The following is a 23,294-nucleotide window of genomic DNA, read 5'->3' as shown; positions in this document are numbered from 1 at the left end:
TGCTCTGATTCACTTCTGGAGGAGCCTCCCTCCTTCCTTCCTTCCCTCCAACTCATGCTCATAAGACTTCCCTGTAAATGGGTGCCAAATGCCTCCTGCCCCATGGTATCGTTGGGGAATATTTCTGCAGTGTTATTTCCTAATCAAGTTGTTATGTGTCCACCCCGTATACATCGCCTCTCGTAAGACTGTTGTGGGAGGCAGGCAGTGGCTGGTGCAGAGGAGTTTGGAAAAGACTGGTTGGACTGACGTGGCTGTTGTTTTTCTCCTCAGAATACTCTCTTACAACAATCTAACCAGGCTGGACGAGGGAAGCTTGGCAGACCTCGGGGGACTGCACGTACTACGATTGAGCCACAACTCCATCAATCATATTGCAGAAGGTGCCTTCAAGGGACTGAAAAACCTGCGTGTCCTGTAAGTTGCTCCCAGCTTGTCAGATAATGCAATACCCACCTTCCCTCTACAGTTTATGTTCCGCCAAACTGTTCTCCTTTGCTCTGGGTGCCTGTTTCTCAGCTGCAAACTCCCCTACACACAGCTTTGTTGTCTTGAGCAGCTATTGTGTTTACCCATTATTCAAATTCAATGAACTTGTATTTTTTAATTAAGAGTAGTAAATTGCAACTGGACTGCTCGCTGTTGTAGGGTGCTTTCAAATTAGGGAGCCCCAAAAGCTCCCGTAGGAGCTCCTGGCTGCTCCCCTCCCCTCTCCAGAGGCTGCCTGCTCAGCGCCTTCACCTGAAACCCCACCAAGTTCCCAGCACCCGTGTTACAGCACTGGCCAAGCCTCCAGGCTGGCTGAGTTCAGCAGGCTGATTTAATTCTTCCTTCAAAAGGAAAAAAACACACTTTGATACCTTTATTCCTCCTCAGAAGCCCATTATGGTCTGGGTAATGAAAAGGAAATGGGAACAGAGAGATCTCCCCTCTTTACAGTACTTCTCGCATCCCACTCTTCCCTTTATTGAAGTTCACAGTGGAGGAAGTGACTGGAAAGTGAGTTTGGGTTTTGTTTGTCCTCCCCCCCACCCCCACCCCCCGCCTTTTTTTTTTAAACTTAAGCCAAAGCCTTTCAGCCACTGGGCATTCAGAAAGGGCCTTCTCGGAGGCAGCTGTCAAGACCGGAACTAAAGGTTTCCAAAGAAAAATGGAGGGGAAGGGGAGCTGGCCGTTCCCTTTGCTCTGCAGTGAATGTGGAGCCTCTTTTATGTTCAGGGCTGAGGGGGGAGGAGGAGAGGGAGTGTGTGAGTGAGCTCTAATTTAATAAAGAGAAAGGCCCATTGGGTCCTGCACCTGGTGAAAAAGACCCGAGCGTGCTTTAATTATGGCCTATTGTTGGGGAGCCTTTGGTGGGTGTGAAACTGCTGAAATGTGGAGCTATTCAAATAGAGGTCAGGCCTAGAGACCTCAGAGCACAATGATTAACAAGGCTGCGAGCATTCAAGCTCAGCCAGCCAGAAAGAATAGGAAATTGGCAACAGGGGCTGGGAGAGGAGTTTGAATACAAAGAGAGCTGGGCCAAAGTACCCCACTCTTCTTTTTTTTCTTCTTTATTTTCACCCATTTGTTGGGAAGGCTTTTTTCCTCCTTTCTAACACTAAACCTTTGAGTTGCCTCTGGATGAACAAGCAATACCGTTTTCTTTTCCTTTTTCAAGAAAACACAATGTGTGGCAGTCAATTAATAAAAGTGCGTGTCAGAGAGTTCCTACGGGCTGTTCCCACTTGTCTGCCTTTGCCATGGGAAAGGCTTTGCCGGTCCAAAGACCAGTAGCCAGTGGTGGAACTGAACAGGACAAATGTCTGAGAAGGGGTTTTTTCTTTAAAAACCAGACAAACAGAACAACTGGCATCGGCTTGGCAACCATAGGGGAAGGGTAGAAACTTAGCTCCGGGAGGATATATTTGCTCTTGCCCCACTTAGATAGCACGGGAACTGTCAGCACATCAAAACAGCTCTCCTGGAATTGTCTCTTCTGCCACCACAGCATTCTTTGTGCCCAGACCCCACTGGGGCGTTGGGTTTTTATCCATCCTCTTGGCATAGCTGTACCCACCGATCACCCTGACATCCCTAATAATGCTGGCTAAGGCGAGTGTTCCCCAGGGCCACGGCAATCAGGTCTCGTGCTGAAGCCAGCTGAGAAAGAGGATTTGTGGCTTTTGGCCATCTCCTTTCACATCTTTAGTTCACACACCAAGGCTGAGAAAGACCGCAGCCAGCTTAGGTACCGAGGGCAAAAATCTCAGCCCCGTCCCCACTGAGGAAAGGCATGTGAATATTCAAACCGCAGGGTTATTTCAGTATTATTATTATTGTTCTCTTCATGTGTATTGTTGTGTATTTGTGCATTATAGCCCAGAAGTAGTACTGTGATACCTGTGCCTGGCATTTTAAGAAATACAGGGGGCTTTGTTTTAGAAATCTTTTTCTTTTTTTTATTTTATTTATTTATTTATTTATTTATTTTTGGTTTTGATATGTTTAAACTGGGATTGTTCTGATAATAATCTTCAAAAGGTGCGAAAGAGTACCTGAGGGTTCGGGGGGTTATCTGGATGATTTTGCTTTGTTGTTGGTTTTTGCTAGGTTTTAAATGTGAATGATGTAACAAAACCAACAAAGCCTATTTATTTTTTCTTTCTTTTTACTTACCATTAGAAATGATAAATTTCTGTCTGTGTTGGTGGGTACTCATTTCTAGCTGGAACTAAAGCGCAGGGAGGAAGGATTTTTAAACAGACTGTTTAAACAGCTTTTGTGGATCTTTTTGTTTGTTCTGTGTGCTTGTTTTTCTTCAGACCCCTTTGACTTTCATAATTGATGGTGGATTTGAAAGCCAAAAGAAGCTAACTCTGAAGAAGGAATTCTTACTCTTTTTTTTTTAAATGGTTATACAGAGTTAGGTTTGTGCAATGGTGATAGTGCTTTCCTTTGTTGAGCTTTCAAGTTCATTGCCAGAAAAAAAATGCAGTTTCATAGAAAATAAACCAAGTCATCTTCCTAAGATATGGCTGTAGACAAATAAATGTAGACAGGAATAGCCAAATTTATCAATTTATGATAGTAGCATTTAGGGACAGCTGTTAAACCTTTGTTGTTCAGGTTTAATATGGCCTCTATCCTGGTGGAATTTGAATTGAGTGAGAAAATGAAGAAATTATTTGCCTTCAGTGGGCACCATCTATGTGCAGTGAAATTTCACCATCAGAGACTTAGATGCTGTTGTAGGTCACTCCTTGCCTCATCTTATCTACCAATTCCCTTCAGTTCTTTCAGTTTACTTCGGGGACTTTGTGTTCTTTTTCCTCCTGTTTGGAAAAACAGAAAAGGTCTAAAACCTACATGTTTTAAACAGCAGCTATCAGCTACTGCAGCCTCAGAAACAGAGGGTTTCAGCTGGAAAAAAAATGCTCTTTTTGGAATACATCAACTCAACATGGGGCAGTGCAGGAAAAGTGGTCCGTATGTTTTTGGTACGGGACTCAGCTTTTTCTGCTAAGTGTCATGAGGAAATGGGAAGCTCGCTCTTTGCCATTCTCAAAGTTTCTTATGTTTGTTTTTAATGATGACCCTAGGATTTAGACACTGATTATGAGCTTTCTCTTGTCCTCTCCCCAGGGAACTGGACCACAACGACATCTCAGGCACAATAGAAGATACCAACGGAGCCTTCACAGGCCTAGAAAACCTAAGCAAGCTGTGAGTATCCCTGGTTTTGAAGTTGTGCAAAACAGTTGTGTGCCTGTGTGGGTCGGGTCTCTCCCCTCTGCAGTCTTCCTTCCCTTGCAACAAGATAGAAAAACAGAAAATCTGAGACGTGGTAGTTTTGCAGGCTCCCTGCAGGAGTACAGATAGGGTTATCAAGCACTCGTGTTTCTAAGCAGATAGGAGGCAATCCTAGGCCTTCTAAAGCAGTCAGCATCGCTTACTGTGTTGGATGCTGCAGTTAGGAAACACCAGAGAGAGTAACTTAAGTTGTTTTCAGATATAAGATTGAGCACAACTGCGCTTTGCTTCCAAAAGCACACAGCAACAAAAGACCCCTTGCAATCGTCAGCGAACCACTGATTGATGCAGCGAGTAACAATAAACAGAAGAGAAAGATCTTACCATTTCCTGTTACAACAGAGGACTGAAGCAGGATTCGTTTCTGTGGGATACTCTGTCTGAGAATGATCTTTTGGGCTTGCTTCCATGTGCAGTGACAATAAAAGGCACCATGGGGCATAGACTCTTAAAGAGATAAAAAGAAACCTAAGGCAAGCATGCGCCTTGCAAATGTTTATTGCTTGCTTGGCCCTCGCAAGTATTTTCACATTGCTCTGTGCTTGTTCGTGTTCCATTTGAAATCAGTTATATAAATCAGCGCTGTCAGGGAAGTCTCTGATGGCTTGTGACAAATCAAGAGCCCTTCTAATCATTACCTCTTGCCTTTGTTTAAGTTCTCAGCACCCCCCCATCACGCTGTCTCTGATGCTGCGATGGCACAGCTAGAGGTGCAGTAAAAGTACCTCGATGGATAGCAGATGGCTAGAATGAATCCTGGCGGGCGGTATATTGTCGTGTTCTCATTAGAGCCTCCTGGGGGAGTGGGAAGAGCCATGGCAGGGCTGGTGGGGATGTAACGCTGAGATGGAGGAGAAAAAATGGAAGTCACGGACATAGATGGCATTCGATCATTGTTGAGGGGAGTCACTGGATCCAAGGAGAGGGGAACCAAGCCGTAGCTACAAGTAAAGTGAGGCAAAAGGTAGGGAAGGACCTAAGGACAGGGGAGGCAGGCAGAGAGGTGAAAGATGTGTGGGAGGGAGAGCAGCCAGTAGAAATCGCTGCGTGTGCGGAGTCAGGAAATATTCCCACGAGCTGCTAGAGAAAAGGCAGAGGCAGCAGATGTGGTGGGTGGGAGATGGCTTGGCTGACGCTGCCGAAGTTTTGGTGCATCTGACGAAACCAGTAAGAATGGCCGGAGGGGCAGTGGGAGCAGAGGCCTTGTCCAGAGGGAATTGCAGGCTGTAGGACTGATTCTGAAAGTTGTGCTGCTTTGACAAGGGAGAGAATACCAGAAGAGTGCTGTCCTGGTGGGACAGCCACCGCAGGGCATCCCTCCAACGCGGCCGCTGGCATGGGAGCACGAGCGGAGGTCCTGCGTCACTGGGCTGTGTCCGAAGTGCTGGGTGCAAATGGCTGCAGAGGGGTGAAAAAGAAAAAGCCAGAGGAGGCGGCACTGGGGGAAAGAGATCAGCGAAAGGATTGACTCAGCAACCAGGAGGAATGAGTGGGGGGGTCAGGCAGAGGCCAGGAGGTGTGGGAGGAGGGAAGGAGCAAAGGCAGCCTGCAGGGCTGTGCGGGGTGGGTGCACGGGGCTCGGGGCAGAGCAGCTATCGCTCCCTGTGAGACGTGTCCTGTCTGACGTTCACCAGCCAGCACAGCAGCGGCTTCGGAAGGTGGCCGGTTTTCTTGCCATAGGTAGGAGAGAGGAGCAGAGAAGTCGCTGGAGTCATTCATTGTCACTGCAGGGCTAGAAACCCCTCAGAATATGAAATTATTTCATTCTGGAGCATTTTGGAGACTTGGGAGTGTTCACTCTTAGAGGGATCTGGGGAGCTCTGCTCTAGCTCATCAGCACTTAAATCCCAAACATGTAATTTCTTCTAAGACTGAAATGAGTGTTATTCTTGCAGGGATTTTTTTTTTTTCTTAAATAAAGCGAAATATCAGCCTCTACAGAGAACGTTTCACTGCCTGATTTAAGGCCTGTGTTTAAACTGTCAATAGGCTTTAAATGCATTAGCATACAAAAAATAAATGGGCACTTCAGAGGAGACCTTCCAATGAATTAATAATCACCTCAGCTCTGTGGAGATTGCCTTAAAAGCCGCTCCCCTTTGATCTGGCACAGATTAGCCTCTGAAAGGATTTAGCGAGGAGAGGGCTGTTCGCTGAAATGAAGGTGTTAAACTGAGAGGTGGGGAGGCCAGTCACTTTAGCCTTCTCTGAATTATATATGAAGCTCTCCAGGCCGGAGAGCACAGGCCTAAATTAAAACGTTTCTTCAAGAAAGGGAGAGTCAAAGAAGCACCGAAGCGTAAAAAGCATCGGTGGAATCGCCGGGGAGCGCCGCGCTCCCTAATTATTCAAGCTGCTAACCGTACCCGGTTTCTTGACGGCTCACTCAGTGACTGAGGTCTTCCTGCAGGTGCAGAACTGGCTGGAGGAGAAAATGCTGCTTCCTAATGAATTGCGTGCCTGGCGCGTAATTACACTTGTGCAGTCACCAGGAGAGCATGCTTGCGCCCAGCTCCGCGGCAGCGGCGGAGCGCGGCTGGGCTGCGGGGGCGCTCGGTGCGGAGCTGCATACCTCCGCGCGCGCCTCCCTTTGAAGGGGGCCGCTGGGTTCAGAGCATTCCCGAGTCAGAGCAGGGACTGTTTGAGGTCTGAAAGGCATCGTGATTTTAATGCATTTGCTGGAGCGCGGCGTCATTACCAGTGTGTTATGTATTTCCCATGAATGCAACCATAAAACTGTATGCACCTTCACAAGCAGCGCATAGGTGGGTGTATTCACACCCCAGAGGTCCTGCTTGCCTCTGCACAGATGGGTAAATTGACAGAACCGGTATCTCAGATTTTCAAAGTTCAAGATCTCCTGTAAACCACACACAGAAATCTCCAGTTATCAAATCCAAGCTCAGCATAACACTCACTTAGGATTATGGTTCCTTACTCATTTAGGATTATGGTTCCTTAAATTAGTTTGTATGGCTGCTGCCATGTGGCCAGTTTGCATACAGTGAATTATTTACTCTATTAACCGTTCGAATGGACTTTTCAAAGCCTGCACGAATACAAGATACCTTTTACCAAATGATGGTACATGTGATTGCATACAACCCTTGGTGCTTGGGGTACTGTATAAAGCTTGTAGCTTGTGTAAAGCTTGCACATGTAGCTTGTATAAAGCTACGCAGTGATGTAGCGTAAAATGCAGTAGGTAGAAGCTCTGATACGCTGGTTTTGGTGCTGTAGTGGGATCCTCAGGAAAGCTCGCTAGGTATTTAGGACAATATTGTTTATAGAGCAGATTGCGGTTCTCTGGAGCCTTGATGAGCCCCGTTTTTCCTTCTGCTCCGTGTGGCATCCGCTGTGTCACCCGCATGGAAACTGTCCTTTCTGGGTGGCGGTGGCGAGCCACCAGATTGTCCTGACACTCAAATGGTGCTTTGTGGAGAGCCCTAAAAACCTCCTGCAAATGGATGAGCTCGTGTAGTGGCCACACGTGTTTCGTCTTGTACCCCAGCCTCCTTTCCACAGCTGGTAGCGAGCAGTGCAGTGGGCACAGTGTTGGAGCCTTATTAGCACGTAGGTGGCACCCTGTATTTGAGGGAAGAATCTTGCAGGAAAACCCAACCAAACAGAGCACCTGATGCGGCAGTCCTTTTACCGGAGCTGTTAGCAATGACTTGTGTTGGAAGCCGTGTGAAGCAAGGGGGGATAAAAGATGCACCTGGAAGATAAAACCTCACACAGAGAGAGCTCGGGGAAGGAAAGAATTTCCTAATTAACAACATCGGTGGATGTTTTTTTAAAACAGTTGAGGGGCTCATCCATTTTGCATGAACCTTGCCCCTGACCAATCACCACCGGTCAATATTTACAGAGCACTGTACCTCTGCCAGCAGCAGCTGGGCTGGGCTGGCTGCAGCTGGCTCGGCCGGTGGGGAGGAAGGCTCCGCGGCCACAGATGGAGGCAGGCGTGCTCCTCAGCTCAGGGCTCCCTGTGCATTATTGCCTTTTCTCTTCTTCCCTTTGGCCCTCGGAATTACCACACCGCTCTTATTTATTGTATAAAATGTCGTGTTTGTAAGAGGCCGAGGAAGGAAGTCAGCACTCACGTGGGCGAGGTGCTGTGAGCACGCAGCCCAGAGGCAGCCCCTGGCCTCGGTGTGGATACCCGACCTGCAGCAAATAGATCGCTGCTCTTTTACTGCCTGGGAAGAAGTCAGAAATGAAAAGTGGTGCAGGGAGAGCCCCAAATCCTGTTAAACTGTCATTGCATTTAATCCTGTCCACAGCCAGCCTTCAAAGACTGGAGGGGACCTTGCGTTACTCCGCGAGCTGGTTTCCAAGCACTGGAGCAAACCTGCCTCTTTATGTGATACGGCACATTCCCTTTTGCGCTGTCATCACTATTAAATTTGAATACAGATAAAAGGGTTTAATTTCAGGAGTGGGAAAGCGAGTGCACTTCAGCCCTCTTAATCTCCACGCAGTTCAGATTTCCTGGGACTTGCAGCGAGCGCGTCCATCAGATAAAGCCACGCTAATTGTGTTCCTTCTTTTTCTGCCTCCCTCTCCCCATTTGCTTTCTGTTTATCTGGCACTGGATGTTTGGAAACTGCAGAACTCTGTTTGGAAACAAGATCAAGTCGGTGGCCAAGAAAGCGTTCTCAGGGTTGGAGGCCCTGGAGCACCTGTGAGTAACCCACCATGCCTCGGAGTTTGGGGAGGGGGGGCTGCCAAAAGTAGCTGCTTGAGAGATCTGCTAGCAATTTAATAGCGTCTTTGTAAACTGAGAAGCCAGTCCATTTGTGGGGGCCACCTGCTTCCTTCTCATTATAAGTCCGCCTCAACTTTGGCCTTTTTTTGTGCCAGGAACAAAGTTATAGAGCATATGGCAAATCTGCATGCTCTTAATTTTTTGATTTGTTCTTGGATAAATACTGCCTTGCACATTGCTTCTTTGCAGGCTGTTTGCAATGAAATTCGGCTATTTCAGATGTAGGGCTCCCTCCTCTTCCCCTGCCCCGACTTCCTCCTAAATCTAGAGGCTGGCAAACGAGTGCCTATGATACAGGCACCAAACATCCCCGTCCAGCTCCACTGCCTAAGAGCGATTTGCAAGAGGTGAATTTTGGCTGCTGCTATGTAATATTTTTTATGTCCCGAGGCTGATGACTCCAGCAGTGATTCACGAATAGCTTCCTTTCTGAACTAAGACAAGTTAGAGTACGTGTGATTCTGCTCTAGATGTCCCATTGGCCATTGATCCTAAGAAACGGTGTGGCCACTGAGAGCATACTGGGGGGTACCATCCCCGATAAAGGGTCCCTTATTAACGCTGTACTGAGATTTCCTCCGCAAGCAGTGCTGGCATTTGTCTGTCCCGCACTTCACCCTAAATCTGACACTATCCCTCCTCAGAGGACAAGGGATATTTTTTAATTAGCGACAGTTGTGAGGGAAGCTTTTAAGAATACCTTCCTGTGGAAACACTGCAGTGTTTTTCAAGCACTCTAATATCCTCTCAAAGTCACTTTCAAACAACTTCTCAGATGCCGTTTAGTGCGAGTATTAGCTTTCTTTACATTTGCTGAAGGTCTGGCCTGGGATTCAACATTCCTGACTATCTTTGGTTATTGAGAGGGCTGAGGAATTTCTGAGCCCTGGGTGATGGAGGTAGCTGAGACTGAGAAAGGGTAGTGAGAAGATGGGCTATGGACTGTCTTAGCGATTTATTCCTGAGTTTTTTGTTCGTTTACTATTGCTCAGCAATACTTGCTCAATACTAAAACGTTTTGTGGAAGGCTGTTTGTGTGAGCTGTGAGTGCGTACTGTCGTAACAAGGAGCTGCCATCTCACCTCCTGCTGCTAGACTTACTGCTTAAATACGGAGAGGTTTTGTCACATCCCTTTTGCTCAAACCACCTCTGTCTGTGTTCTGCAGGAACCTTGGAGATAACGCCATCCGCTCCATTCAAGCAGATGCTTTTGCTAAGATGAAGAGCCTGCGGCAGCTGTAAGTAATTGGGCTGTACACACCATTAAGGAGGCATGGATTTTTCTTGCCCTGGACGTGAGAAGTAGCACGTTGTTTGCAAGGGGGTGTTATTCACATTACCACTCATTTATATCCTCCTCCCGCTGTCCTCCTCTGCAGGGTATTTTTACACACGAGTGGCTGTCATGGGAACATCTTGCATTTAATAGTGAGTGAAATTAGATCATCGAAACAGGTTCTTCCAGCAGGTTCACATCTGTGCAATTATTCATCTCCGCTCAGGAAGTCCAGCCCTGGTCCTGTTAGCCATCTCTCCTTCTCACGCTGTCACAGATTTAATCCCAGTGGCCCATCTGCTCCTCTGCTGTGCCTATGTTTAGGGTCCGCGTACAGTACTGACATTTCAGCGATAAGCACCATTTGAACTGAATCCGCTTGTCATCCAGCCTTCTGGTGTAAAAATACAGATGTGTTATCAGAGCTGCTGCTTGCGCTCCAGCCTGGGCTCCGTGCTGTTATCAGACACTGTTTCCAGTCTTGCCTGGTTTCCTTTTCTCCTCTTCTCTATAAATATTTAATCCACGTCAGTGCATTTGCTGCACTCTGGAGTAGTGCAGAGTCTGCGGAACAAGGAGTCACTTCTTTGGTACTTGGGTAGGTTCAGGATCTTCTTCCTGACTTTGAAAATGGGAATCAGGTGATGCTAGCAAGGACATCGAGTACCTGTGACTGCGGCGTAGGACAAAGGTTGCACGCTCACTGTCTCTTTAACCACCTTATCTGCTGCATCTATCGCATTGTTGAAAAAAAACTGAGGAGAAAATCTGATCTAATTAGAGAGGAGCTTGTGGGATGCCAGATATTGTGAAGGAGCCTTTATGTCTTAGCAAAGGTGGCTTTCAGAGATGACATACAAGTGCAGAATACATTTTATTAAAGTCTTAAATACTAAAGGTCTCTCTGACCTCTCCCAGCTAGCCAGCAGCGTTTATGCCATCACCTGTTTTAGGGGCAGCACATCTGTCTAGGACAGCAAAGCGGACAACTCTGGAAAAGCAAATCCCAGTGTTCCCTCATTCCATCCCTTTCCGGTCCATTTCTTCCTTCTCACTTTTCAGGGCTAGTTTCTTCAGGATTTCCCAAGGTTTTCAAGTATAAAAACGGGAGGAGATTTACACCTTCCTATCACACAGTGCTGCAGTTGGGATTCTGCTGTGCTGTTGATACTCTGCTATTGCAGAACCTGCAGCATTGCGGGGCAGGATTTCTCTGTCAGTCTCTGGGGCACCCGCACGTTTGATGTGAGGGATCACACTGGCTTTTTCTAGGATCTTGGACCAAACCAGACCAGTCTGAATTCCCTGTTGATGTAAACATGCAGCTCTCCACTACCCTCAGAGCTATGCTGAGCCACAATTCAGCCCAGATTAAAAAAAAAAAATGAAGCTCCCCTTCATTTGCATCTTTTTCCCATTTCTTTTCTTAACAGAAGCTGCTGAGTTACTGTTAGGGTGCTGAGAAATGTTTTTGTACCATTTGTGACTGGTCACTGCCTGCTGCTGGGGACCACTCTGAAAGTGGATAATAATTATAAGGCACCAGGGAGCACAGGAGTGGGTTGCTGTATGCAGAGATGAAATGCTGCTTGAATGTGTGATGTGTTTAGCTTCATTAGTGCCTTGAGGACAGCCCTGCACTCCTTTTTTTCTTCCACTCATGCTGAGGGGAGGGGAGGAATGTGACCAACATGAAAGGGCCGGGAGCTTTGCAGCCTTCTCTCCACGCAGGAGTCACAGCAGGCTCGTGTTGGTTTTGTTCCCCTGCAGCCACATAAACAGCGACAGCTTCCTCTGCGACTGCCAGCTGAAATGGTTGCCCCCGTGGTTAGTTGAGAAAGAGCTGCAATCCTTCGTGGTGGCCACCTGCGCCCATCCTGAGTCACTGAAGAGCAAGAGCATTTTTGCTGTCCTGCCAGAAAGTTTTGTGTGTGGTAAGTCTTGCCTGTGTGTTTTGAGGTTGTATGAAGGGCAGAACTCACTTGGGAAACATTTTCTTTGACTACTAGCATGTTATTACGAGAGGGTTTCTGTTTTGTTTTGTTATTCAATGGGATCAAAGGAAGCCCAAGCCTGCATTTTAAAAATTTGTCATTGGCTACAATTTATTTCCCACCAAAACCACACAGCGCATTGCTTGCATGTAGTGTATTCCTTACGGAGCTCCCTGAGTATTAAATCAAAAGGGACTAATGCTTGTTCCAGTTCTAAACGGGGCAGCACAGCTGCACGGTCCTTTTGGTTTGATATTACCAAGACTGCAGCTATCATTTTTTTCCTACTGCAGCGCTTTGAGCTTGTTGTGTAGCCTTGTGTTCCTCACTCATCTTTTCTCCCTCTTGGAAACAAGAACAAAGGGTTAAAGAGCAGAGCAGAATCTCTCCATTGCAGCTCCTTTTATTGGTCCAGTAAGGTGTCACACATAACCGACCGACCGCTAACAATTGCATTATAATCTTCTTTTTTCTTCTGCTGCTGTTTTTTATCTAAACGGTGTTCACCTACTGGTGTTCTCCCACTGCAGCTGACTCTGCCTGTGAGCTGTGGTTATCTTTGCTAAACACCCAGCATGTAAAAAGCATCTACTGCCGCTCTAGGAAAGAAAAGAAATGTAAATGATCAAAGGAGGCCACGGCAATGCTACTGATGCATCCAGGTTTTGGGCAAAATAAACACCTGGTTTTGGGAGCCAGTCCCCGCTCTGTGGTGCCAAGCATCGTGGATCCCAGGTGGAGCTGCACGTGGCTGCTGGATGTAGGAGAACTGAGCTTCTGAAAACACCATTTAACTCAGCTCAGCACGACTTGCATTAAAAACTGAGCGAAAGCTTTGTTCCAGCTGCTGTCCCACGTCCCTCAGGTCTGAGTGCTAGGGCTGATACATGGCCTCTGTCAGAGCGAGACCGGGAGGCTTGCTGCATTCAGGGGGAAGACACGATCACGAAGGCTCCATCTCCACAGCAACATCACAAAGTGAAGACAGTTTTGCCTCTCCAAGGCCTCCAGGCACACTAGTACTCCTGGTTCCAGAGGCCTGGCTTCTTAATTAAACCTTAGTCAAATATTAAATTACACCATTTGTAGAAATCTAATAAATGAATCTGCTTGGAACCCTGCTAAAACCAACAGTCTTCAGGGCAGAGCCAGAGTGTACAGAGCTTTCCACCCTGGAAGGGTGACAGGCGAATACAGCTGCTTCTGTTTTGAGTGCACGCTGCACTCATCCTAAATGAGGCTCCTGAGCCTTACCCGCAGAGGTGGCATTTGCAGCCCTATGCTTTAGCTGCCCCCCTGCTCTCTCCTGCTGCTTCGTGCTAGCACAGACCTTTTTGAGGTTCGACCGCACTGGTGAGGAGAGCTGGGCACCTTTGGGGTGCTTCAGGTCTCTGAGTGACTGTCTCACTCTGCTGATCTCAGAAGAAACCAGAGAACAGAGTCCTAGCTTGGACCAGCCAGTCAGTGGAGTTGTGCACGGCACATCTGCACTGTCCCGAAGGTGGAGTGCTGTGCAAGAGTGAGCAGCTTCTCTGGTGTAGAGAGCGGTGGATGTAAAGGCAGATGTGCAGTAATGTCTCATTTTCTGTTGCATCTCTGCCTGTCCCAGTCTGTCCTCACAGCCCAGAACTGACTCTGCTTTCTGTTGTCTCTCAGATGATTTCCCCAAGCCTCAGATTATCATCCAGCCCGAGACAACGGTGGCAGTCCTCGGGAAGGACATCCGCTTCACTTGCTCGGCTGCCAGCAGCAGCAGCTCCCCCATGATGTTTGCGTGGAAGAAGGACAACGAGATGCTGCACAACGCCGATATTGAGAACTTTGCCCACGTGCGGGCGAAGGACGGAGAGGTGATGGAGTACACCACCATCCTGCACCTCAGGCACGTCACCTTCGCCCACGAAGGCCGCTACCAGTGCATCATCACCAACCACTTTGGCTCCACCTACTCCAGCAAGGCCCGGCTCACTGTTAACGGTGAGTAGAAAGCTGCTTTCTGGTTCCTTCCCTCGTCCTGAGGTGGTTCAGTTCTCTGGGGCCTGCTTTTGGCCCTTGGTTACTCCTGAGGGCCCATTCCTGATGGTGAGAAGCTCCCAGCCAGTTCACACCAGCTGCCTGCATCTCTGGGTGCTGAGAAATGCCGAGAGGAGCAGTGCCAGGCTTGTGACGGCTGCCATGCAGCCAAGCACTTCTGCACACTCTCAGTGGCGTTAGTCACCTGTCTGTGGCTGTTCCATCAGAGTCTTTGCCATAGGAATGTAAAAGGATAGAAAGAAGAGCGACAATAGTGATTGAAAGCTCTCTGTAGGAGGGACAATGGGTTTTGATTTCAGGTTGATCATAGAAAAATATTAGTTCTGATCCCAGCTCTAATGATGCTGCGTGTGGGGGCACCTTGGACAGGTACGTGCTGTAGAAATGCAGGGTTGGCCCTCAGCAGCTGAGATATTTAAAAGCCGCTTGCAGTCCTGTTGCCTGTGAGCAAACACCATGTCCGCGTCCTGCCTAGGAAGGAAAGCAGTTCGAACTGCCTGGAAGATGGCGCGTTCCCCAGGGAATTGCTCATCTCTTTTCTTGTTTTTCTCCAACAGTGCTGCCCTCCTTTATCAAAACTCCCCACGACATCACCAGCCGGACAGGGACGACGGCGCGCCTGGAGTGTGCGGCTGAAGGAGACCCCACCCCCCAGATTGCCTGGCAGAAAGATGGGGGCACCGACTTCCCCGCGGCCCGGGAGCGCCGCATGCACGTCATGCCTGACGATGACGTCTTCTTCATCACGGATGTGAAGATCGAAGACATGGGTGTCTACAGCTGCACAGCTCAGAACCCTGCGGGGTCTGTGCTTGCAAATGCCACCCTGACTGTGCTGGGTAAGATGCCTTAGTGCCCCTGAGAGACCAAGTGGGAACTGGAAGGGACTGCAATCCAGGCTCTTTGGCAGTTGCAGACACAGAAATGGGACGAAGAGGTGATACTTATTCTGTGTTAATCTTCATCCTTTTACACTGTAGTTAACTAATGAAAAATACCCCACTAATTTAAAAAGGAGCTTTGAGTTGCATTTCCTCTTGTGCCAGGGAAGCCCTTCTAACCATGCTATTTCCTGCCTGGGAAAATTACTTCAAGAGGAAATTGCACTCCTTCTCTCTGGCCCTACCAGATTATTCGTTTGTCAGCCATTGCCCCTTATCCTAGGGCATTTCTTTGTTGGGAAGACCAACACCAGCTGCTTAAGAGAAGTCTTTGGTTGTGATCTGTCATGGTGTGCTCCTGGGACATGGCCACGCAGCGCATTGCTGTATATTTGTCTGCAGAAACACCGATTATGTTCACTACTGTTAAAAGAAATGGTTGTCACACTATCCTGAATAACTCATTTTGGCATTTATTCCCTGCAGAGACACCGTCTTTGATCCATCCACTGGAGGACCACGTAGTGTCTGTAGGTGAGACCGTGGCTCTCCAGTGCAAAGCCACGGGGAGCCCACCCCCGCGCATTACCTGGCTGAAAGGCGACCAGCCCCTGGTGGTGACGGAAAGGCATCACTTCACCTCTGGCAACCAGCTGCTCATCGTTAGGAACGTTGTCTTGGAAGATGCTGGGAAATACACCTGTGAAATGTCCAACACCCTGGGGACGGAGCGGGCGCACAGCCACGTCAGCATCTTACAGTCCCTTGGCTGTCGGAAGGACCGTACCACGGTGGGCATCATCACCATCGCTGTGGTGTGCAGCATCGTGCTGACCTCCCTGGTCTGGGTCTGCATCATCTACCAAACCAGGAAGAAGAGCGAAGAATACAGTGTCACCAACACAGGTACCTCTCGTCTCCTGCTGAGGCTGTCCCTAACCTTTTGTCTTGTCAGACTTCCCACTGAGGCCAGACTGGCGTATCAGGTAGCCACAATCACACTGGAAAAGCAATTGGCTTATCTCTGTGGTTCTCGTGGCTACAAAAGCTGGAACCAGCAGTCGCTTGCTGCTGAAACGTGCTTAGAGCTGTGTTTCTCTCCTTGGCTGGCTCTCCAGATTGGTCTTTTCCACTTGGAAGTGTTTTTTTTCCCTTGCTTTGCTACTTTGATGTTCCATGACCATAAATGCTAACTCTTGAGACAGCCTGCATTATGTCCACAATGCTGGGAATCTGTCTTGGGAATTTGTATTTTCAAAGGCTTTGTATTCAAAATATTGCAAAAATAGACTTAGAAGCTGGAAAACCCTTTCGTAAGGGCTGTTGTAACCCTACTGATAAGAGGCATCCCTCACTTTTCGAGCAAAGAAGCGGTGTTTACTGCTTCCTGCTGAGCTTCAAAAGGGATAATTTGGTGCAGTAAAAGTAAATGGTGCAGTGAAGAAAAACTCTCCTGCCCTCAGCTTTCTACAGCTTCTGTACAGAAGTACAGCAGTGAGCTTAAGGTTTCCATACCCTTCTTGGATTTGCAGCCTTGCTGTGTTACTGCTAGCTTTAGATGTAGTATGACATGGTATTCTGAAGACATGAGCTAGGTAGGAAGTATCGGGTACCATATGGCCATCGCAATGTGTAAGTGGGATTTTCTCTTCCCTTTTGTTCAATCCTGGTGTAATTGAATTTCGTTTGGTGTTTGTATGACGGAGGTGTATGACATTTTGGTGTTTGTATGACTGAAATTGCCTGACTAGGGAAAGCCCAGGGTAGCTAAGGGGCTTAGACGTGCCTGCTTAAGCGAATCAAAATCCCTGCTCTCCAGAAGTCTGTTGCTTATGACTTTGGGAGACTGAGGACTTGAATCAAATGAAGTATTCTGAATTTCTGGGGATAAGGATGTGTGTGCTCTGAAGAGACAGTTCCCCTGCAACCTACCTCGTACTGACCATGCCAAATGCAAACATCCAGAATGGCTTAGTGGCACTAAACCTCACAGCTTCGGGCTTTGAGAAGTCAGGAGCGGGGCCTCTGAGGGGCACGGGGTATTTAGGCAGCTCAATTCCAATCCGTTGCACTTAGGGAAAATACCATGTACAGATCTGGTCCCAAATCCCTCTTGAATATGTGATTTTAGATGCAGTGAAAGCAGAAGCCTTTACGTCCTACTAGGAATTCATATTTCTCTATTCCCATTGCTCTAGATGAGACTATTGTGCCTCCAGACGTGCCGAGCTACTTGTCTTCACAAGGGACTCTTTCTGACAGGCAGGAAGCGGTCGTCAGAGTAGATAACCAACAGCCTAACGGGCACATAGACAGCAATGGTGAGAACCAGTTTAATTATTTCTTCTGTAATGCTGTATCTGAATTTGATATGAGGAGGGGAAAATCACAGTACAAAGTACTTTGTGCTTGTTAAGAGTTATCTGAAAGATCTTCACCATGTAATTCTCCAGCTACTGCATTTATGCAAAACAAGGATCTGTCTTTTGCTTTACAAAGCCACCCTCTCCCAGTAATAACTGCACTTATACACGGAGACTGCTTCAGAAACTGCTCAGTCAGGCCCTAAGGAGTACTTTTTTGCTAATTTTGGATTAGTTCTTTGGCACCAGAGCTACCCCTGGTTAAGCTCTACTAGAGAATACATTAGCATTGCCTGTCCCTGCCTTCAGGCTTAGAAATTAATGCTGGGATTTTACAGTATTTAAACACAGTACATTAGGAAGGAAAAGGTAAGTGTTCTGAACTGAGATTCTCGTACGATTATACAGCATTTATTCTGTTAAACGTTAACTTAAAATCATCTATTATCTCCACTGCTATTTTTCTCCCTTTCGGAGTTTTTACATTAGAAATAAGGCTAACAAGCCATTCAGCTGAGGGCAGATGGTTGTAATCCTAAGCCAGATGGTTCGTTTGTTGCAGGTATGTGTCAGACTGATGCTGGAAGGTGTCCAGATGTTGAAGCTCCCACTGTAGGTTGCAGGCAGCCAAAGCTATGTATCGGCTATAATAAAGACACTTGGAAAACTGAAGACATGGCTGATGGAATGCTTGTTCCAGATAAGACAGGTACAAAACCCATTAATCTGGAAAGGTATTTCATGTTTGTACAGATCAGAAAGCCCTCTAAGTCAGACAGCATTAAGACAAGAAATTGTTACCTTCAGAAGAAAAAAAAAAGCCCAGAATGATTCTCAGGTGCGAGTACACTAAATTTACTTTCTCCTGCTTGCTTTGATCCTCTGTCAAACTTGGATAGTTTGAATTCGAGGAACCATCAGGAAGAGGCAGACTAAAGCTCATGATAGCCATGGCTTGCAGCTGGCTGATCGGTATTTTGATTTGAGCTATTCCTGAAACGTGAAAGCACTTTCAAACTGAAGGTGTTAAAATTTTTCATGACCTTTAAAGGGGCCGTCAGCTTCAAAGCTCAGCTCTTTTTTCTTAATTATCAAAATTTAAATGGCAGTTTGGGCACTCCACCTGATAATCTTCTCTTTGGCAGTTTCTTGGGTGATACACTCACACTTCTCTATTTTTAGGATGAGTTTTGTGTTCTTGTGCTATACTGCAGTATCCACAGAAAAAACAGGCAGTGAAACAAATTTTCTCTCCAGGAGAAACTATAAAGTTGAATAATGGAAAGCTGTCAAGTGCACTAAGGAACTTAACTTTCAAACCTTAGAAGCTCCTTTCATCTTGCTGCTTTGAATTCTGCTCATCTGTTATTCCCACTAACAGTAATAAAGCATCTTGAGATAACAATATGATTTGACAGTGATCCCTGTAAAGCAGCAGCACAAAAATAAGAAAGGTAACTTGGTATTATAAAACAGTTATAGAAAAGTTTCACTTTCTAATTCTGCCTTGACTAGAAAGTTTAGAAAAGAAACAAACACACAATTATTTTTAAGAAGTCATCACCTCTTTGCAGTTAAACCAAACAAACAAAAACTGCCAAATAAACACATTAATTGGAACTACCTTTTGCGACAGGACAGCTACTGAGTTCTGAAAACCACAAGTATTTACTAGCCCTGTATAAAAACCGAAATATGTCCATATTATTTATCGAGAGATTCCCACACTGCTGAGGGACAGATGAGCTAAACAGAGTTGCTTTTTCCTTCCGCAATTTGTGTGCTCCGGTGCTGACAAATTCCAGCTGGTTAATCCCCGTTTGTTGCTGTTCTCCCTTCCTCCCGCACAGGCTACGGCCTGCCAGTCGTGTGCGCGGACTGCAGCGGCAGCACGGACAGCATGAACGTCCACATTTACCCCAGGGAGCCGGAGTACTACTCCGAAGGCCTTAAGACTATGGATAATACCTACCACAACGCACTGAGCAACAAGGAACGGAGCAGGAAGAGGGCTGCAGGCACCGGCCTTCTCCACCCGCAGCAGTGCAATGGGATTGCCAGCGGCAGGAGGACGGAAACGGACGGGACCCTCTACCCCAGCAACCACGACAGGATAAGGCCCGGGAGCACAACCAGCCCGCTGCTAGCAGACAAACACGGTACGTCGTCCCCCCTGGATGTCTTTTTCTCCCCAGCTGTTACACAGCACTGCTGGGGTTATATCAGAGCCCCGTTTTTAGCTTTTATCAGCTTTTTTAACTTGGCTCAAGAGCATGAATGACAGTGGCAGGGTTGGTTTTATGAGGCGCACTGTCAGGCTGAGCCAGCTGGCTCTGACCACCAACTAACCACACTGGTTGTTTCCTTTCTGCAGGCTCTTCGCAATCAGTAGCAAAGCCTTCAGAGCTTAACAACCTTAATTTGGTGAGAGCTTCACCGGCAGGAGGGTCACTAAAGCAACTGAATGTGCTTCCTGAAGCTTCCCCAGCACTACTGGATTTGCAGAGCGAAGCAGAAGTGAAACAGGCTCTCCTGTCCAACGGCTACGCACCCACGGCGTGCGACTCCATTCCTGAGTTTAAGCCACCAAACAGATCGATAGACTGAGAGGACAGACTGCCATGTGCAAATTAACAAACACGCTATTATTATTATTATTATTTTTTGCACAGAGTATATAGGCTACTTACTTCTACCTCAAATCCTGAACTGATGACCTGTCAAAGGCAACACAGCTGAGGTATGAGAAACAAGCTTGTATGGGGAACAAACTCCTGTTCGAGCGTCATCTGTTTGTATATAGTTTAAAACTTCCCTGAGAAGTATGAAGCGTTCAAAAGTTGACTTGCATATGAAGCACATAAATGCAAGGGATTATTGTGTAAAGAGAAAAGTATTTGATACAATTGTACATAAGAGTTTTCATATATAAATATATATATATAAATATATATATATATATATATCTTTTACAGAGGCTATTTTAATCTTTAGTGCATGGAAAACTGAGTGAAATTTTACAATTTTGGCAATATTGTTTTCAGTATCAGGTTGCTGTTAAACTTTGTGAGAGAAATAATTCTGGTGCCTTAAATGCATAAGCAGAACTTCAAAAAGCCAGACTGTTCCAAAGGGATTGTCCTCTTTTCAATGGAAGTTCCTTGAAATCAAGTATCAATTGGGTTACTTAGCACAAATTTCCTTCCCCTTTGAAATTTATTGCACTTAACACATTTAAACAGAGATCTGCAACTGTTTCAAATGAAGTTTATACGAAAAAAAAAACAAGCAGTGAGAAATTACATAGCAACCTGATTTTTTCCTGTTTGTGGAAGAACTTAAATTCCCTTATTTTTCAAAATTGCCTAAAAATTAATATTTGAACTGTGACTGTGATACATTAGAGTGGACCACACAAGAAGCACTAAATAATGCAGCAACAGGGCAGAGCCCCAGAACAACCCGGCTATCATGACTGGTGAACAGTCACTACCAAAATAAATAATTCATGCAGTAAACTGTGGGGTGGTCCCAGCCATTGCACCCTTCAAAAGCTTCCTAGCAGAAGGCATTATCTGCCCCTATGTGCTCTTACAGCCCTGAGCACCTACAGAGCTCAATGCAGACATTTCCCCCCGAATGGATGCAGCTTCACTTGTAAAAGGTGCGCCTCGTGAGATGGCCTGGCCCTGTGAAGCAGAAGGAATAACCTTGGCCAGTACAATGCATTTTCTACCCAAGAAAAACACATCTATTCTTGAGGGAGTTTGAACCCATGCAGCTGTTCTGACAACAAAACTGAAATCACAGCCTGACAGCTGTACCATGAATTCATGCGATACTTTTTTTCCTACGACACAATATTAGGCTTTTTTTGTTTGACACCATTACCCTGATTTGCAGCCAGACTCTTTATGTGAACATACCCGCCTCAAACGAATTACGGTGCTCTGCGCAGCAATGCTAAGCGATTCAGAAATACGCTCACTTAGAAGGGAAACTCTGTATTTAGGGTTGAAAGTACTCTTTTAAATGGAAATGTCCCAAATATTTTTGTGGTCTTTTAAGTTCATCCATGAATGGGGGAAAAAAATACCTACGTTGGTGAAACAGCTCTTTGTCACTTCTAACTTCACTACAAAGCTTTTTATTCCTAGAAAGGCTGCTTTCTGTTGGTACCTGTGGATGGAGGACTCCCTTCCAGCTATTTGTAATTTGAGTTCTGCTCATACAAGGTTGCTAACTCTGGTGATGACTACTTTGGGGAAAGGTTTATTGGGGAGTTGTTACTTTTTTCCTTAGGAGCAACACAAATGCCAGTCCCACTGAAGCGGAGTCTAGTGGAAATCCACCTTTGTTAGGGCTGTGGCTCAAAACAAGTGTTAGAAATAGGGGCAGAAATGCTGCATTTGGGGTTCAGATTCGTTACTTCTGGATCTGCCCGAGCCCTACCACACAAAGAAGCTGCACGCTGCCCTGCACCTGCACAGTGCCCATTCATTATAAGCTGTTCACGTCCAACCTTAGCTCAAGAAGCCACCACCTCCCTTAAGGGAAGGACCTCTGCCTTTTGCCTAGCAGCTGAGGAGAGTCTGGCTGCAAGCTAGCCACCCGAACCCCCCGCTTAACGAAGCAAGGCGTAATTGAGCCACGTACCTGTCTGTATCAGTCCTGACCATTGACACATTTGCACTTTGAGACAGGTGGCTAACGATGTTGAGTGCCAAGCCTATTCCAAGCAAAGGAAGAGGATGTTAGACAATTATAAACCAAGCCCATTTTTCCCTTTAGTCAAGGGATAAAAGAACCAACTGATGAGGTGAAAACAGTGGGACCGGGAACAGGGGGAAGGACTGACCCACCTGACTCCTTGGGCTGGCGAAATGTCATCACCACTGCAGAGACAAAGCATATTTGCCACGTTAACGTTTGAAAATGATGTTTCTGAATAAAGTTAACTGCCTAACGTTATGACTTCCACTAAATATGTGAATTTGCTGCTTCTAAGAGGCAATGTGAAAGAGGAAGTATTACTTTTGTGTACAAAGTTATTTATTTATTAGAAAATTTGGTACAATGTTGTACATTGAAAAACATGTAAGATATTGAAGTGTCTAACAAATGGCATTGAAGTGTCTTTAATAAAGGTTCATTTATAATATTACAGCTTTTTTGTTGAGTGAGCTTTTGGGAGTTTCAGTTGAAAATTAAATAAAATTCTAATCCATTGCTACATACACTCTTTTCTGTCTTTCTCTGATGAAAATGCAGAGTAACTGCCAGAATATCCACTTGTGAAATTAGATCCACAAATTTAACATCAGATACTGTGGATCAGCGTGAGACTCTGGCAGTCTGACTTGTGGACGGGGTGGAATTTGGGGGCTGCACTGAAAGATACAATAAAGAATTCACACGAAATACGCTTCTAATATACCAACTGTGTAAGTATCTGGCAAGTACCCTTATCCTGGCACTGAGAGCAGAACAGATGGGGGGGTGGGTTAGTGGGTAAAAAAACAGGGCCAGGACAGCACCAGAGTCAGCTGCATTTTGAACACCTCTGGCTTGCTCAAATCCAAACCCCACCCTCTACAGAAATTCCAGAGGCAGCTTTGGAGATAAGCATGAATTCTTGCGTTAGCTTAAATCGCAATACAATGTCTGTATGTTATTAAAAATATATATTTCCTTCTCCAAATTCTAACCTTGAATATAACACAGCTTTTCTGAGACTACTCTGATAAATCCTTTAACACATTAAAGTACTTCAAAATGGAAAAGAAAGAGCCTTTAAGAAGCTGGTGCCGTGAGATTCAAGTATTCTTATCCACATTATCCCAATAACAACATAAAATGAATTTTTCAATTTTCAGTAAACTTGAAAAAACTGCCAAAATGTAGCTAAAACGCAAGGCAAATAGGCAGTATGGAAAAAGAAAACAAACACTGAGGAGCATTTTTCAAGTTCCCCCCACAGTCCCATCACCAAAAGTGTCATTTTCAGCAGGATCAGCCAGCTGTGTGCACACCAGCCTCTTGCCACCACTTGCCTGGTGCCGTGCCGGGGCCGGGTCCCTCCCGCAGCGTGCCGGGGTGCAGAGCTGGTCCGTCAGCGCAAAGGACGAGGAAAACCTTGGGGGCTGCTGAACGGCAAACAGGTCAGCGAGGCCAGCCCCATT

General features: G+C 46.4%; 1 protein-coding gene across 1 annotated transcript in view; it reads left to right on the top strand.

The window, feature by feature from the left end:
* The window catches only part of LRIG1 (leucine rich repeats and immunoglobulin like domains 1), an 87,815-nt gene extending 65,468 nt beyond the window's left edge, over positions 1-22,347 (top strand). The window contains 12 exon segments of the mRNA XM_040568239.1: positions 274-417; positions 3,625-3,705; positions 8,408-8,479; positions 9,731-9,802; positions 11,611-11,774; positions 13,491-13,811; positions 14,426-14,707; positions 15,236-15,655; positions 16,948-17,070; positions 17,675-17,821; positions 18,963-19,271; positions 19,487-22,347. Coding sequence (XP_040424173.1) covers positions 274-417; positions 3,625-3,705; positions 8,408-8,479; positions 9,731-9,802; positions 11,611-11,774; positions 13,491-13,811; positions 14,426-14,707; positions 15,236-15,655; positions 16,948-17,070; positions 17,675-17,821; positions 18,963-19,271; positions 19,487-19,719 — 2,368 coding nt within the window. The 3' untranslated portion in view covers positions 19,720-22,347.
* The last annotated feature ends 947 nt before the right edge of the window (positions 22,348-23,294 follow it).

The sequence above is a fragment of the Cygnus olor genome, chromosome 10 (genome assembly GCF_009769625.2).
Source record: "Cygnus olor isolate bCygOlo1 chromosome 10, bCygOlo1.pri.v2, whole genome shotgun sequence".
NCBI classification, from domain to species: domain Eukaryota; kingdom Metazoa; phylum Chordata; class Aves; order Anseriformes; family Anatidae; genus Cygnus; species Cygnus olor.
This window is presented reverse-complemented; position numbering and strand designations above follow the sequence as displayed.